The sequence below is a fragment of the Phacochoerus africanus genome, chromosome 10 (assembly GCF_016906955.1).
Source record: "Phacochoerus africanus isolate WHEZ1 chromosome 10, ROS_Pafr_v1, whole genome shotgun sequence".
Lineage (NCBI taxonomy): Eukaryota > Metazoa > Chordata > Mammalia > Artiodactyla > Suidae > Phacochoerus > Phacochoerus africanus.
The window spans coordinates 15,042,644-15,059,144 of NC_062553.1; the positions used below are offsets into that span (position 1 = coordinate 15,042,644).

Sequence of the window (16,501 nt, forward strand, 5' to 3'; positions counted from 1 at the left end):
AGTTCAGTGCAAACATTTATTTTTAATATTTGGTCAGGAAAATGTTAATGTGATGGTTTAAAGGAAAAATCATATGCTAGTTATTATTAATGATACATGATTAATTATTATGTAAAAATTAAGCAGAAAAATATCTAAAGACATGAATAAAATTCAGGTTGTATATAGGCCAACAAGATAGAGTTCTTGCTTTAAAGCTCTTGTTTTAAAGCTGTTTAAAGCATGAATCTTTCTTTAAATAATGAGATTTCTAATGTGTTACCATTACCATACTATAGAAAGATATAAAGACGAATATTCTAAGCATTCTGCTCTCAATGGTCTTACGAAGAAAATGAATGAGATAAACACTAATAAATATTCAGTGCTTCCAAAACAGGGCAACCCTGCAACCTTACCTTATATGGTTGTCATAAACTTAATGACTACTTATTTGTACAATGTTTGAAACAGATACATAGTAGTAGGCATTAAATATATGTTTATTAGACTTCAATAAATAAATACATACAATATATGTGCCATGAGAAAGGTATAAGCAAACATGACATATGAAAGGGAAACAAAGACATATAAAAATGATTGAAACAAATTGATGTATAACATCGTCAAGAAATTGACATGTAGCAGATGGTTGAAAAGATCCAGGAAGATTTCATAAAGAAGGGGCTATAAAATGAATGGGAAAATCAACAACAGAACTTATTCAAGTTACTACAGCAAAAGGAAACACCATTACCCCAGGCACACAGAGTTGAGATGAATTCATCAAATAGTGAATAGACACAGATGACAAGAGTATAGGGTAGAATATTGAGTTTTAAAAGTGAGTCAGGTAGTAGTGAGATGCAGAGAATGTTTTTGCAACCCTTGTTAGTACTATAATATTTGATGATACTTAAATGGAGATAAATCCTTTAGACGTAATCAGTCAGTCAGTCAGCTATCAGAGTCAAATGTATAGCTATATAATGGTCACTATGAATTATCACACACAACTTCAGCAATTAGTATTGCTTGTACTGAATGATAAAGCAATTAGTATAGCTATTAATATTGATTAGTGTTGCTGCTATGATATTCTCATAAAATTGATCCCCTGGAAGATAAGGAATGTTTGACATTGATGTAGCTTTCACATTCAAGTTGACATGCTTAGTCTTAAAGCTGTTGGTTACAGAATTGGCAATCAAGAGTTTCTTAGAACCATCTCCTTTCTCACTCCTTCCCACATTACATTTATGGAGAAATACCTGCTGGAGAATAGTCAACTGTTTTCTTCTCTTAGCAATGAAATTTTATGTTTCACATCTTTACGTTCCGTCTCAAGGCCAGACTGTCTCTACCGGTAGGTTGAGAGCTGATTGAGAGCAAAGTCCATCATGTTCATTCTTGTAAGCTCTAGCATCTAGCACAGCATCGTAGGGTAAATCCTTTTGAACTATGATTTGGATGGGATTGGATTGGATTGGATTGATCAAAATAAGTAAGACATAAACCAATCCCCCCTTTCGTATTTTAAAACTATTTATTTGGATAAAAAGTGAAAAATACATAGAATGATATTTAAACTGCCTTGGACATAGGCTACTGTAAACAACCTATATTTACCCAGATAGAGGTGATTAGAAAACTGAAAGGGATTTCATCATCATTGGCTGATAATTTATAATGAATACATTCCATCAAGGTGTATTACTGAAAGTAACATTAATTGAAAGTAAAAAGCTTTAAATAAGCCCTGTTTAAAAATAGCTCATCATGTATATGTTGAAAAAAACTCTTTGTATCACAGGTTTAGAGACATAGAAAGGCTTCATCGAAAATATATGAGACTTTTAGTACAATTAGCGCTCTTTAAGAAACAGGATAAAAAAACAACCTAACTTATCATATATCATGTTGATGTAATGCCTAGCAGAGAACATTTATTTAAACAATGGGAAAAGATCCTTGAAGTGTAAATGATATGCCACATTTGGTTATTAAACAAAAATTTCTACCAGTTAGCAAAGTATTACCTTAAAAGGACAAACTGTAACATAGGGATTTGCAGCAAACTCCTGATTTTTTTTTTAACCAATGTGGCTCTCAATCCAAACACTTTGAACAAATGGAAGTTCTAATAGTTTCTCGGACATGAACAGCTACCTATACATGTATTCCTTTATTCATTAATTTATTGACTGTAAAATGATTAAAAAGTAATTTAAAGGTAAGGTAAAAAAGAGAAAGAACTTCTTAATTTTATATCTTTCCAGTCACCTTAAAATCTCACACAATGATTGGCAAAGTCTTCTCACTGAAAATCATATTTGGCCTAATATATGTGAAAATAAAGTATATCCATGTTATTTGTATATGAAGATGTTTTGTAAAAGGTAATCAGACATGCAGTTCAACAAAGAGTGCCTAGAATTTGCATGGTTATGCTTGCAGCTCTCATTTGTGGATGACAATTATTCTTGATAAACTAGTTGATAGGAGTGTACATTCTCTAGGTTGATTCTCCTTTTGCTGTTTTCTTTCTAACTTGATGGATGTGGCTAAGGAGTATTCTGTCGAGCTGTTGTAATAAGTCACAGGAGAGAAACAAAGTCTTTTTCTTCTAAACTTATAAGGCCTTGGAGACTGTGAAGATTTGAGAATTATTTTTCTCAAACATAAAGCAACAGAATAAGCCAGACATTAAGGGATGCATACTGAATGCTTCTATTTACGTCAAGCTCAAAAACAGGCACAACTAATCTCTGGTCCTGTCGGGGTAGTGATTACTTAACCTTGTAGTCAGACCTCTGGAATGATGGCAAATGGTGTGTTTTAGATGTGCATGCTGGTTACATGAGTGGGTTCAGTTTGTGACTATTTATTACCTGTTCGTTTATCTTTTGGGTATATGTTATTCAGCTGTAAGATGTACACAATTCAAGAATAATAATAAAAGAATAAAAATGAAAAGCATTCAGATTTCCTTTTCCTGTAGTATGCAGTTTCCTATATTATGCTCTAAGGGGCTCTTCTTAGTCACGGATAACAATAGTTGTGTTGTCTCAAAGACTGTTTAGCAGCAGAACCAGCCTTTTGGATCTTTTGCTTCTCTATTTCCTGATTTTTATTTTTTCAATCACACCTTAAGCAAACCTCTCAAGCCCATGACACAGCCTGCTGGTAGGAAGCCTGTTAACCTTTCTCGATGACCTAACACCATATGCCATGTTAACAGGTGAGTTGTGTGAGGAGAAACTGGACTTCTGTGCCCAGGACCTGAACCCCTGCCAGCACGACTCCAAGTGCATCCTGACGCCAAAGGGATTCAAGTAAGTCTGAGGCAGCCTTGGGGCTCCCAGTCCTGGGAGGAGGGCCTTTCTTTAAGGAACCTCTTCTTTCAGGACCCAGCTTCACACCTTTGCCCCGGATTAATAGGATATAACTCTCCAGTGTCTGTGGCATTTTTATAAATGTTTATATACAGCATGGAGTCTTTTCAGTACACTAAAGAAAATGAAAGAAAATATTTCCTTTTGTTTTGTGACTCTTCCTGGGAAGTCATGTATGAAATAAAATAGCCTTCGGATATGTTCACTTAGATTTATTTGAAGGCCAGCTACATTTATAATATCCCCTGGGTGTTCTTTTATCTGAATGGAAGTCTGTGGTAAAATAGAGAGTTTAATTTAATATAAGTGAAAATGTTTTGGCTGCAATAACACTTTAACTAGCCAAGCAGAAGAAGACAGAGTGACCTTATGTCCCCCAATGTCCCAGTATCCGTTTATGCCTGTTGTCTCAGTATAATTATTACTGGTGTCCCCTTTGCCTCACCTACGTCTTGTGTGGGATGAGAAAGCATGCAGTCACTCCAGGTAGCAGTGTCCTGAAATATATTTGGTATCCAGTGAAATCCCTTTGCCACAAGCAATTCTGATTCCCTAAAATATTCTGAAATATTTTAAGGGTCTATCACCAACAGCTTCTTAGAGAGTAGTTTAAAAATCATCTGGTCAAAATTCTCTTTTTTTTTTTTTTTTTTTTTTTTTTGCTTTTCAGGGCCATACCCACAGCATGTGGAAGGTGAAAGTTCCCAGGCTAGGGATCGAACTGGAGCTGTAGCCTCTAACCTATACCACAGCCACAGCAACACAGGATCTGAGCCACATCTGCGACCTACATCATAGCTCATGGCAACGCTGGATTCTTAACCCACTGAGCAAGGCCAGGGATCGAACCTGCCTCCTTATGGATACTCTTTAGGTCTGTTACCACTGAGCCACAAAGGGAATTCCCTAGAGAATATTTTGATTGAATTCTATTTAAAATTCATTATTTTAAAATACACAGATATAGTTGCAACACCTGCTAATGTTGTTTGATGCCTTTTTGAAAAAGAAAAGCATATATTTGATTCTTTCATTGTATTTTACTTCACAACCCATTGTGGAAAAAACAAAAGGCTTACTGAAATCTTTATTTTATACAAAATTCTGCATTGCATTTTATATGTAATTTATTTTTCATTCCTAATGTCTTTGATCTGCTCACAAGTTTGGGAAATTGAACATCCATCACTTACATAGCAGATATTATCATTTCTTAGAGAAATTAGTCAATAAAGCAGATGGTTTTCCAGAACTGTTTATCTACTCTGCTGGTTTTACAGGGCTCTTACAGTGTAATTATAGGATAAAGTAGTAGTAGGACAATGGAAATCATTAAAAAATTAGGAACTCATCCTCAAAATGACTAACTCATAATTCAGTATCTTCTGTTGCTGGAAGTTCCTGCTGTGGTTCAGCGGTAAGAGCCCCACTAGTATCATAAGGATTCGGGTTCAATCCCTGGCCTTGTTCAGTAGGTTAAGGATCCGGTGTTGCTGTGAGCTGTGGTATAGGTCATAGCCACGGCTGGGATCACGCACTGCTGCCGGCAGTTGTAGCTCCTATTTGACCCCTAGCCTGGGAACTTCCATATGCCTCAGGTGCAGTCCTAAAAAGCCACCCCCCCCCCAAAAAAAAAACCCAACTTCTATTGCTATCCATTAGATTACACACTCTTTATAATACATCTTACTGGATTATGGGTTACCATTGTTTTCAGCAGTTGTTTGGGAGCTTGTATGTAGTTTAACAGAAAACAGATTAAGTCATAGTGTTTGCTCACTCCTATATTATACATTATTGCATGTCATGGGAAAGGGAGTTGCAAAAACTTAAAAACCAAAACTATATATGAAGCTGCTAAGGAAAATTTCTGCTGACAGATATTGTTCGGACCACTTGTACTGTTACTTCAACTACATTTTCTTATTACTAAGCTAACGTAGCTGCTTTTACGCTTCTGGCTTTATTATATATCTCGTACATCTCCTAAATTGCTTTGAGGTATTTTTAGACCATGATCTGCCATAAGCAGTATTTTCAAGCATGCATCTTACTTAGGCAACTTTGGGGCTTCTAAACAGTATAGTTTATTTTCTTTTCTTGCTTCCTCACTCCTTGTCAGATAATAGAGTTCAGAGAATGTGATACGTTTTATGGAGAATACAAACTTTAAGGAATTCTTAATTCGATATTTTCGTCCTCTTTTGAAACTCGGTCTGAGGAGCCAAAGACCAAAATGTTTGTCATAATGTGACTCCAAGTTCTAATGGGCTTGAAAAATAGTATCTGTAGAGCAAAGAATATAAAATAGCTCTTAGATAGCCGCTGTGGTGAATATGTGGTTCTCTTTCACTTTGATTTCTTTTCTCAGATAAATAATTCAGAGTGTTTCAAAGCATTTCTTCTTTCTTTTAATGCTCTGTGCTTGAGCAGCTCTGCTCACATTAACACTGATGGAAGCCCTTTTCTCAAGCCCTGTCCATCTAGTTGAGAATGTCATCGGCCACTTAGAATCCATTTAACTTCAGACTTGTTTGCTTTGTTACCATGTAGCATTAAAACCACTGGATCTAGAGCGGGCATGTTTATGCAGGGAGCTCATTTTATTCCTTAGTTCATATACACAGAGCTAAAAGTCTGTGGTACCCTTAGAGGGTATATACGCCCGTATGTTTTAATTCATCAGCTCTCTAGTAACTCTTATATCTTTATTTAGCATTTTCAGACAAAACCCTTGGTATTCAATAAGATCTGAATTCACTAGGGTGTTTTTAAGTATTCTCATTCACTTAAATCCTAATAGGTTTGAAATAGAAAAGTGGATAATTAGTACTGTCTAAACCATAAAGACTCTTTAGAATTATGAAGACTCGCATAGAATTATTTTTTAAAAAACCTACTATTTATTGATCATGCATTATGTATCAAACACTGTACTAATTATTTTGCAGAGGGTGTTTTTATTTAATCTTGTAACAAACCTGTGAGATGGAAGTTATTATATACTTATTACAGATGAGGATAGAGACATCTGAGAGATTAAGTAATGTAGTCAAGATTACATACACTTAAGGATGAAACCAGAATGCAAAAATAGTTCTGCCTAACTGCATAGTCCAAATTCTTTGGCCAAAACATCACTTCCTGGTTTATTTGTTTTTTTAAAGTCGGTGAACCCTTTCTTAAACCCCAGACAGAAACCCGCATTGGAAGCTCCACAAAGCATAGTGTCATAGCCGCTAAACACATGCCATATCGCTTTCTTTGGACACCGTTAAAGTCTTGCATTGCTGGTGTCACAGCTAGAGACTCCAGTCATCAGCATGGGTGAAAGGCTGGTTTTAAAGGGAACCCCTAGTAATTCATTGGCAAATGGCCTAGGGCGATGGTTAGAAATTCAGGCTTGGGTTCAGTTCCAGGCTGTGGCACTTATGCATTGGTTCTCCTTGGGCGAGGCTTTTAACCTGTGTGCCCCTTGTTTCCTTACTACAGAATGGAGTCATGGCATTACTGCTCTCACAAGGCTGAGAATTCACTGGAGAGAATCCAGTGAATTCATATATGCCAAGTGATCAGAACAGGGCCCCAAACAGAGAAAGTACCCAAAGAAAACGTCAGCTGTTATTATCCTTGGTTCTTGAACATCAGCACAGCCAAGACCCCTTCAGCCCTGCGCCACCAGAGTGAATAGGCTTCAAAGCTGTCCTGAGATGGGCCCCAGGAGTTTTGCGGCAGCTCCCCTGCTGCACCCAATTAGGTCTGCCCCCATACTGCCATAATGACGATCTGGATTCATGGTGAATTAAGATATCCAGTGTTCGCATATGTGCTTCTCACAAAATTAGTTTTTACTCAAATGTATCCAGTCTCTCCTGGAAAATGTAAAATGTGAATAGTTCCAAAAAATAGGCTTGGCGTTCCTGTCATGGCTCAGTGGTAACGAACCGGACTAGTATCCGTAAGGACACCTGTTCCATCCCTGGCCTTGCTCAGTGGGTTAAAAATCCTACCTGGCATTGCTGAGAGCTGTGGTGTAGGTCGCAGATATGGCTCAGCTCCTGCGTTGCTGTGGCTGTGGTGTAGGCCGGCAGCTACAGCTCCAAGTCAACCCCTAGCCTAGGAACTTCCATATGCCGTGGGTGCGGCCCTGAAAAGACAAAAAAAAAATAAAAAATAAAAGCTTAATATTCTTAGTAAATTTTACAGCACAGCACTTTTAACATATCAGCAGCTCAGATGAATTAGACAGCTGAGAAGAAAGCGGAAGAAAGGAGGGAGGGAGGAACCCTGGTGAGATTGTTCTGTTCCTACCTGGATTGTGGGCACTCACCGTCATCAGAGAGGGAACATGGCTGTTCTTCTGATCGATCACAGCGAGAAACACCATGGAATACTTTGCAGATCCAGTACTGTTTTCCAGGCATCTGTTAATTTTTTGACTTTACGAGGCTGTGACTTTTCAAAGATGGTGCTGGTTGTTTGCTATAGATGAAATGCAACTGTTTCACTTGTCTGGGCTCAGTTGGGTTTGAAATGATTTACCTGCTTGTACAAACAGATGCGACTGCACACCAGGCTACATAGGTGAACACTGTGACATTGACTTTGACGACTGCCAAGATAACAAGTGTAAAAATGGGGCCCACTGCACCGACGCAGTGAACGGCTATACATGCATCTGCCCCGAAGGTTACAGGTAAAAAGCACAATTGCACCTGGGTATTTAGAATTGTCTTACAAGACACAATTCGTATTGTCAATTAAGTAACATCTAACCAACCTATTTTTTTTTTTCTATTTATTCTTTAGTGGCTTGTTTTGTGAGTTTTCTCCACCCATGGTCCTCCCTCGTACCAGTCCCTGTGATAATTTTGATTGTCAGAATGGAGCTCAGTGCATCATCCGACTAAATGAGCCAATATGTCAATGTTTACCTGGATACCAGGGCGAGAAGTGTGAAAAACTGGTCAGTGTGAACTTTGTAAACAAAGAGTCTTATCTTCAAATCCCTTCCGCCAAGGTTCGGCCTCAAACAAACATCACTCTTCAGGTACGATTTCCCCACAACCAAGAGATGATCAGCCTCAGAGCATAAACATAGGTGGTGGTTTGTGAGTGATATTATTTCTTAAATAGATCATTACAGACGGCATTGCCGCAATGACAGAGAATGCTGCTTGGCTGAAAAAAGCTTTTGTTTCTGTTCTTCTCCCTGACATTTGTATCTTTCAAATCTCAATGGGAACCAGGTATTTTTATTCACTGCTTGATCATATAAAGCCCACACAGAGAGCAATAAAGTATATCTCTTTGTTTTGTGCTCAGGTAGTGGCATTTTATTCATGTATTTTTGTGATGGGGGAAGGGATGGGGTGAGCTTTCCTCAGGAAACCTGCAGGCGAGAGGAGCACAGGTGGGACAGAACACACCTGGGCAGAATATTCAGCCAAGTGTCTTTTAACCCAACTTGAAATTAACAAACTCAAATTTCATCGTAAGGCTTTTCACCAAGTCACCGTGTACCTTTGAGCAAGTCATTCAAACCACAAAGACTAGGTTAGCCTAGAATAGGGGTCATAAATTTAGGGTACCTAGGGCAAATGGGGGCTGCATATTTGTTTTATCAGGTAAGGCAGATATTTCAATGTCTTGAATTCAAATGAGTGTAGCCAATTTCCTGTAGACCCCACTTCTTATTTTGTTTGTGCTGGCACTCCAGTGAGGTCTAGGGGCTTCTCGAGAAGTCAGGAGCAATGGAACCCTGGAGGGCTGATAGGACTTCTTTATTTTTTCTTTCTTTCTTTCTTTTTTTTTTTTTGGCTGCCGCACAGCCTATGGAGTTCTGGGGCCAGGGATCAGATCCGAGCCACAGTTGTGACCTAGGTCCCTATGGCACAGCACAAGCAACACCAGATCCCTAACCCACTGTGCCTGGCTAGGGATCAAACCCCATCCCAATGCACCTCAGTGGGAACTCCTAGACCTTCTTTAAAAAGCCTGTCTTCTTGGAGTTTCCAGTGTGGTGCAGCAGGTTAAGCATCTGGTGTTATCTCTGTGGCGAGGTTTTGATCCCTGGTCCCGGGCAGTGAGTTAAGGATCCTGTGTTGCCAAAGCTGTGGTGTAGGTCACTGGGTTTTGATCCCTGGCTGGGGAACTTCCATATGCGGTGGATGCAGCCAAAAAAAAAAGCAGCAGCCTGTCTCTGTACTTTCCAGCATTGGCTACTGAGGTTTCTATGAAAAATACCCAGTGGTGTTCAAGTTTAAGTTCTAACTTTTACTGACCTGCTCCTTCAAAATCCCCAAAAAATCAGAAAGTAGGATAAAAATAGACTTCCTCCTAATCATGCTATAATTATAAAGAATTTTTTTCCTAACATGGAATATGAAAATCCATCTTGGTCAGTGCTGGCCAGTTTTAGATATGCCGTAAAAAATGCCCATAACAGGAGCAAAAGAGTAGGTAAGTGAAACTCTCCAGCAAAGGATGTTCTGAGCACATTCAGTGATATTAACTTAAGTATTTGCTATTGTTCTTTTTAACAGAACAGATACATGATCATTTTATTCTTAACTAGATTGAGTTTAAATTCTGTGAACTCTAATGATATGGAAAATATTTTTCAATTTTAATTTTCTGAAGTATAAATTATGCAATTTCTTGGTTTGGGCATATTTCATAGGAAATGAATTTTATGCTTTATCATTGCCAATATGTACAGAAAGAGAATAAATATATGTTTATGGATGTAAGAAAAACTTTTTGAAGTTCTTTATGAATTTATTTGCAACCAAGTAATAACAAACAGGTCCTCTTTCAAGAAATCATTTCAGATATTCCCATAGTGACTTAGCAGTTAACACACCCGGCTAGCATCCATGAGGACACAGGTTCAATCCCTGGCCTTAGGTTGATCCCTCAGTGGGTCAGGGACCCGGCGTTGCCGTAAGCTGTGGTATAGGTCTCAGATGCGGCTCAGATCTCGTGTTGCTGTGGCTGTGGTGTAGGCTGGCGGCTGAAGCTCCACTTTGACCCCTGGCCAGGGAACTTCCATATGGCATGGGTGTGGCCCTAAAAGACCAAAAAAAAAAAAAAAAAAACAAAAAAATTTCAACGTGCATTAGTATTTTCTCATAGCCATTAAAGAAAAAATAAACCACAGTGAAAATTCTCCACTAAGCAGTCCTGTCTCTGCTTAGTGAAATGTTTGGATGACTGTATATCCTGCTAATGGCAAGGTTCCTTCCCACTAGATTGCCACAGATGAGGACAGTGGGATCCTCCTGTACAAGGGTGACAAAGACCATATTGCCGTTGAGCTCTACCGGGGACGTGTCCGCGCCAGCTACGACACCGGTTCCCACCCGGCCTCTGCCATTTACAGGTGAAGATTTCTCAGTTACTGGTAAAGGTGAAAACAATTGCTTAATGAAGAACTGCTTCTCCTCTCTTATTGTGTAAAGGGTGGCGGGTGTGGGGGAGGGAGATTTGACGACCATGGAAATGACACTGAGTGTGTTAAAGGCCTGGCCATCAGAGGCGGTATTCTCAAGCTGGATAATTGAGAAGAGATTTATAAGAGGACTATTTGTAAGGGCCACTTGGGAAAGTGTAACAATCTGGATGGAGCTAGTGACTAAGGATGCCGCTGCTGGCCATGAGCTTGAAAGGGAGGGGAGGCAGCAACTGTGGAAGTCGGTGCTCAGAAAAGGGGTTGTGGTTGAAGATGCCAGCGGGGAACTAGGCTCAGAGATGGAACCAGGCCTTTAAATACCTCCTTTCTGGGAGTTCCCATCATGGCTCAGCGGAAATGAATCTGACTAGCATCCATGAGGATGGAGCTTCAATCCCTGGCCTTGCTCAATGGGTTAAGGATCTGGTGTTGTTGCCATGAGCTATGGTGTAGGTCACAGATGCAGCTCAGATCACAAGTTGCTGTGGCTCTGGTGTAGGCCAGCAGCTACAGCTTCAATTCCACTGCTAGCCTGGAACCTCCATATGCTGCAGGTACAGCCCTAAAAAGACAAAAAAAAAAAAAAAACTGCTTTCCTACTTCCTAACAGTCTCCTGCCCATGCTTCCCTTTGGCCAAATCAGATGCCAGAAAACAAGGAACCCACTGATCCCAGGAATGTAATGTAGCTCCTACATGAGCTTCTGAGGGCTGAGAGGGGGTGAAGACAGATGGAAAGTAGCTCGAGGGTACAGCCTCAGGGTACTCTGCATGGGAACTAATTTAAAGTTACTATTCATGCAACCCATATTTATAGAGCACCTACTGTGTGCCAGGCCTTGTTCTAAGTTGCCTGCATCAAAACCCTTACCCTTAGGAAGCTTACACATAATAAGCCAATGGACGCCTACAAGATGTGTATAATCTGATTCATTTTGGAAGTTTTCTAATAATGATATAGATGCTATACTGAAGATGTAAATGGGGTAGAATTCATAGGACATATGTTTTGCTGAATGTGTGCTGTTTGCATAAGACTATCCTGCAGGAGTTCCCGTCATGACGCAGTGGTTAATGAACCCAACTAGTATCTATGAGGACCTGGGTTCAATCCCTGGCCCTGCTCAGTGGGTTAAGGATCCAGCGTTGCCTCGAGCCATGGTGTAGGTCACAGACACAGCTTGGATCCCACGTTGCTGTGGCTGTGGCATAGGCCAGCAGTTATAATCTCAGATTCGACCCCTAAACTGGGAACCTCCATAAGCCGCAGGTGCAGCCCTAAAAAGACAAAAGACAAAAAAAAAAAAAAAAAAAGACTAACCTGCAGAGTCCCTCTATTGTCATACTGCAGACAAGTTACTTAGTTCATTTCTTCACATGGAGAAATAACTGCCACCGTTTAGAGCAGGGCCACAGAGTCATAGGCAGTAAGTTTTTCCAGGCATATAAATGAACTGAGAAGGCCAATTGCAACAAAAGAATATGCTCTCATCCTTTTATTCTTGAAAAGAGTTTAACTTTTTAAGAAACATTCCTCTATTATGAATAGCCTTGGTGCTGGAAACATAATAGGAGTGATTGTAACCAGAATGAACCAAAAGCAAGTCTCTGTCAAACAAGACGAGACTCTATCTACTCACTTCTCCCTGAATGCTGCCATGTGAAAATGTGTGCCCAGGTTTTGCTGGAACTTAAGATTTTTCAAGAAAAGGTAGAGATTTGGCTTATTTAAGTATATTTTTTTCCTCCTTAAATATGGTTTCACTTTTTTAAAAAATACCATAAATGGTGAACAAAACACATTTGTAGGCTAAACATAGTGGGCAACAAGTTTGTGGGTATTGACTGAGACATAGGTGGAGCTACTGGCCTCTTTTTTATTTTTTTTTATTTTTTTTTATTATTTTTTTATTTTTTTATTTTTTTTGTCTTTTTGCTATTTCTTGGGCCGCTCCCGCGGCATATGGAGGTTCCCAGGCTAGGGGTCGAATCGGAGCTGTGGCCACTGGCCTGCGCCAGAGCCACAGCAATGCGGGATCCGAGCCGCGTCTGCAACCTACACCACAGCTCACGGCAACGCCGGATCGTTAACCCACTGAGCAAGTGCAGGGACCGAACCCGCAACCTCATGGTTCCTAGTCGGATTCGTTAACCACTGCGCCACGACGGGAACTCCTCTTTTTTATTTTTTTGGCTGCACCCATGGCGTGTGGAAGTGCCCAGGCCAGGGATCGAACCCTCACCACTGCAGCAACCTGAGCTTGTCCTTAACCCACTGAGCCACCAGGAAACTCCTCCATATTGTTAATATTATGTGTACATCTATCGATGTGCTTCACATGTTATTTCATCTTTCGGAATGGTTCTGGGAAATTAATGCCAATTGTCGTCATGAATGAAATTTGATAAGTCCTTCTGGTGGTGAAACAAACATGCAATTATTGGTTTCCAAGTAGAATAGAATAGTTATTTCATCTATAAATGGTGACGAATTAGTGCCAACATTTTAAATGTTGCTAGGCCTTACATTTTATAGCCTCCATTTGTTTCAACCCATAAAAAAGATTTGGGAATAGCAATTTTACGTTTCATTTTTGGGTTTTTGTTTGTTTACGTTGTTTTCTTTTATGCAATGAAACAGCGTAGAACTCAGAAACCATAATAAACGTTCTTGGGGTTGGCTCATTAACGCTAGTGTTCACATAAAATATACTTGAAGTATTTCTAGATAGTTATAAAAACCCAGGTGATTATATCCAAATGAGGACTTAACTAAAGAGCTTACTTTGAGTTTATGTTCATTTCCATTTTCCCTTACTAACGATAGAGTGTACCCCTAACATCTGTAAAAAAGTATAGTATCACATTACACACTTTTTGTTATGAACCACAAGTAGTCGTTTCTGTTTGCAGATCATCGAATGGAGACATCTATTATGAGGTCCAAAGAAAACACAACTTTCATTTATTTCATGCTCTTTAGTTTATGGCACAACAATCAACAGAAATGATTGCATTATTGTTAAATCAAAGAAGTAAAGAAGTATTTAACAAGTAATGCTCATCGAGGCTAAGATGTATGTTCAGATCTAGACTTGACCTACCTACTGTATGTATATAAACTTAAGCAAGGTATTTAATTTTTCTGTGCTAGAATTCAGATAGACAGATGATAGATGAATTAAGTAATCATTTGATATGGATACAATATATGAATATATGAAGTATTCCAATTGAGGAGTTCCTGTCTTGTGGCTCCGCAGAAACGAATCCGACTAGTAACCATGAGGACACAGGTTCAATCCCTAGCCTCACTCAGTGGGTTAAGGATCTGGTGTGGCAGCAAGCTGTGGTGTAGGTCGAAGATGTGGCTCAGATCTGGTGTTGCTGTGGCTGTGGTGTAAGGCAGCAGCTGCAGCTCCGATTTGACCCCTAGCCTGGGAACCTCCATATGCTGCGGTGCAGCCCTAAAAAGACAGAAAATAAATAAATAAATAAACTAATCTAATTGAAATAGAAAAATGTTTTTGGGAAACAGAGACCACTGAGAACATTAAATTATCTCAACACACTCGGATAAGCTAGTTTTTAACAAGTAATACTCATCGAGGCTAAGATGTATGTTCAGATCTAGACTTGACCTACCTACTGTATGTATATAAACTTAAGCAAGGTATTTAATTTTTCTGTGCTTCAGAATCCATCTCTATAAATAATAACAAAGCACCTACCCCATAACTATATGTAAACATATTTATAACTTCTCTAAAGGGAAACTTGGAAATTTCTTTCCAACTTCTGGGAATTTATCCTGAAGATATACCTGAAGACATAGAAATGATATGTATACACGGTAATTCACTGTGACAGTGGTTGTAAAAACAAAAGTTAGGAAACAACCCAAGTTTCTAACTGAATACACTGTGAGGCATCCATACAATAAAATGTACCATTAAAAAGAAAAAGGTCGGGGAGAGGAGACGATGAAGTTCTCTATGTGTGATATTGAAGGATTTCCAAGCTCAAAAAAAAACAAAAAGAAAGAAAAGTAAGGCAGAGCAGTGTCAAATATGTGTATTTTTATTTCCATGTTCTTGCATAAAGGAAAAACTAGGGATAGAGAGGAAAGCGTGGAGCTGAGGCGTAACTTGTGTATGAATGCCATTTTTATATCACTTTGATTTTTGAACCATTTGAATGTCATTACAATTAAAAACTAAAATTGAAGTAATAGAGGAGTTCCCTAATGGCTCAGCGGGTTAAGGATCCAGTGTTGTCACTGCTGTGGCGCAGGTTTGATCCCTGGCCCCCCTGGAACTTCTGCTTACCCTGGTTCCTCTAAAGACAGTCTGCCTTGATTCAAGTTCCAGCTCTGCCATCTATTAACTGTGTGTCTTGGGCAGATTGCATACACTCTCTAGTTCTCACCTAGTCAATGGGCATAATAGATCATAGTTGCTTCTTTGTAGGATTGTAGTTAGAATTTTCTGATTTGATACATGATTTCATACATGCATTGGATACATTTGAAGTATTTGGAAGAATGCGTGCCAAATAGGGAACAATGATAGCTGTTGGGATCATAAATTCAGAATGCCCAAAACTAAATTCATTTCCTTTACTCCATCCTGGTACATTCCTCATTTCATTGAGAGGCATCCGCATCTTCTAGGTCATCTTAGGTGTCATGAAGTCTTAATTCTGCTCTAATTTTCTGGCATTTATCCAAACGCCTCTGTCCTTGCTCAGACCTTGTTAGAATGTATACTCTGATGAAAAGTGCTACTTCTCCATCATTACAGCAAAGCCCATCAATAATGCCATTGCCATAAGCTTTCCCATAAGCTGCTTAATGAGTATTTTGTTTGGTTGACTTAAATTGTCAAATTTTGATGTTTCCATTTTATGTGACTTTATTAAAAATACATCACATTAATAGTTTAAAAGGGGATGTTTTTACGTATCTTTACCTTAGAGAATTTGTTTGAGCTCATTTAATTGCATGATTTTACTTATGTAAGATTTACTTTGGTAAAATTTTGTTTTCCAAGTTATGCCTTCTTTTTTTTTTTTTCTTTTTAGGGCCATACCCTCGGCATATGGAGGTTCCCAGGCTAGGGGTCTAGTTGGAGCTACAGCTTCCAGCCTACACCACAGCCACAGCAACACCAGATCTAAGCCACGTCTGCAACCTACACCACAGCTCACTGCAACTCCAGATCCTTAACCCACTGAGCGAGGACAGGGATTGAACCTGCAACCTCATGATTCCCAGTTGGACTTGTTTCCGCTGCTCCACGACGAGAACTCCCAAATTATGCATTATTTAATGTGCCATTGGAACTTTTCATATAGGGATAATTCCATATGTAGGGTGCATCTTTTCAGTTATCTTATTAATTTTCAACATTGATGGGAATGAATTTTGTTTATTTTAGTCAAATGAAATCTGTTAAATAGGGGAAATTGTTATCCATTAATATTTTTCCAATTGTATTTTTTATTTAAAACGTTTGATCTTAGATGTCAATTATTGTGTCAAGTGAGTTGATATGAGAACCATTATTTCATGGAATTACATCTAGAGGGAGTAGTTAACAAAGATTTATGTTTAAGAAAACCCAAGATGTAGTAGTAATTTCTTTTCCGGGGAGCTAAAGTGCCATGCACAT

The 16,501-nt window shown here is 39.0% G+C and overlaps 1 protein-coding gene across 1 annotated transcript in view; it reads left to right on the forward strand.

Annotated features, from left to right (window-relative positions):
* The window catches only part of SLIT2 (slit guidance ligand 2), a 382,101-nt gene that overhangs the window by 346,998 nt on the left and 18,602 nt on the right, over window positions 1–16,501 (forward strand). The window contains 4 exon segments of the mRNA XM_047797929.1: window positions 3,224–3,317; window positions 7,936–8,073; window positions 8,187–8,427; window positions 10,631–10,761. Coding sequence (XP_047653885.1) covers window positions 3,224–3,317; window positions 7,936–8,073; window positions 8,187–8,427; window positions 10,631–10,761 — 604 coding nt within the window.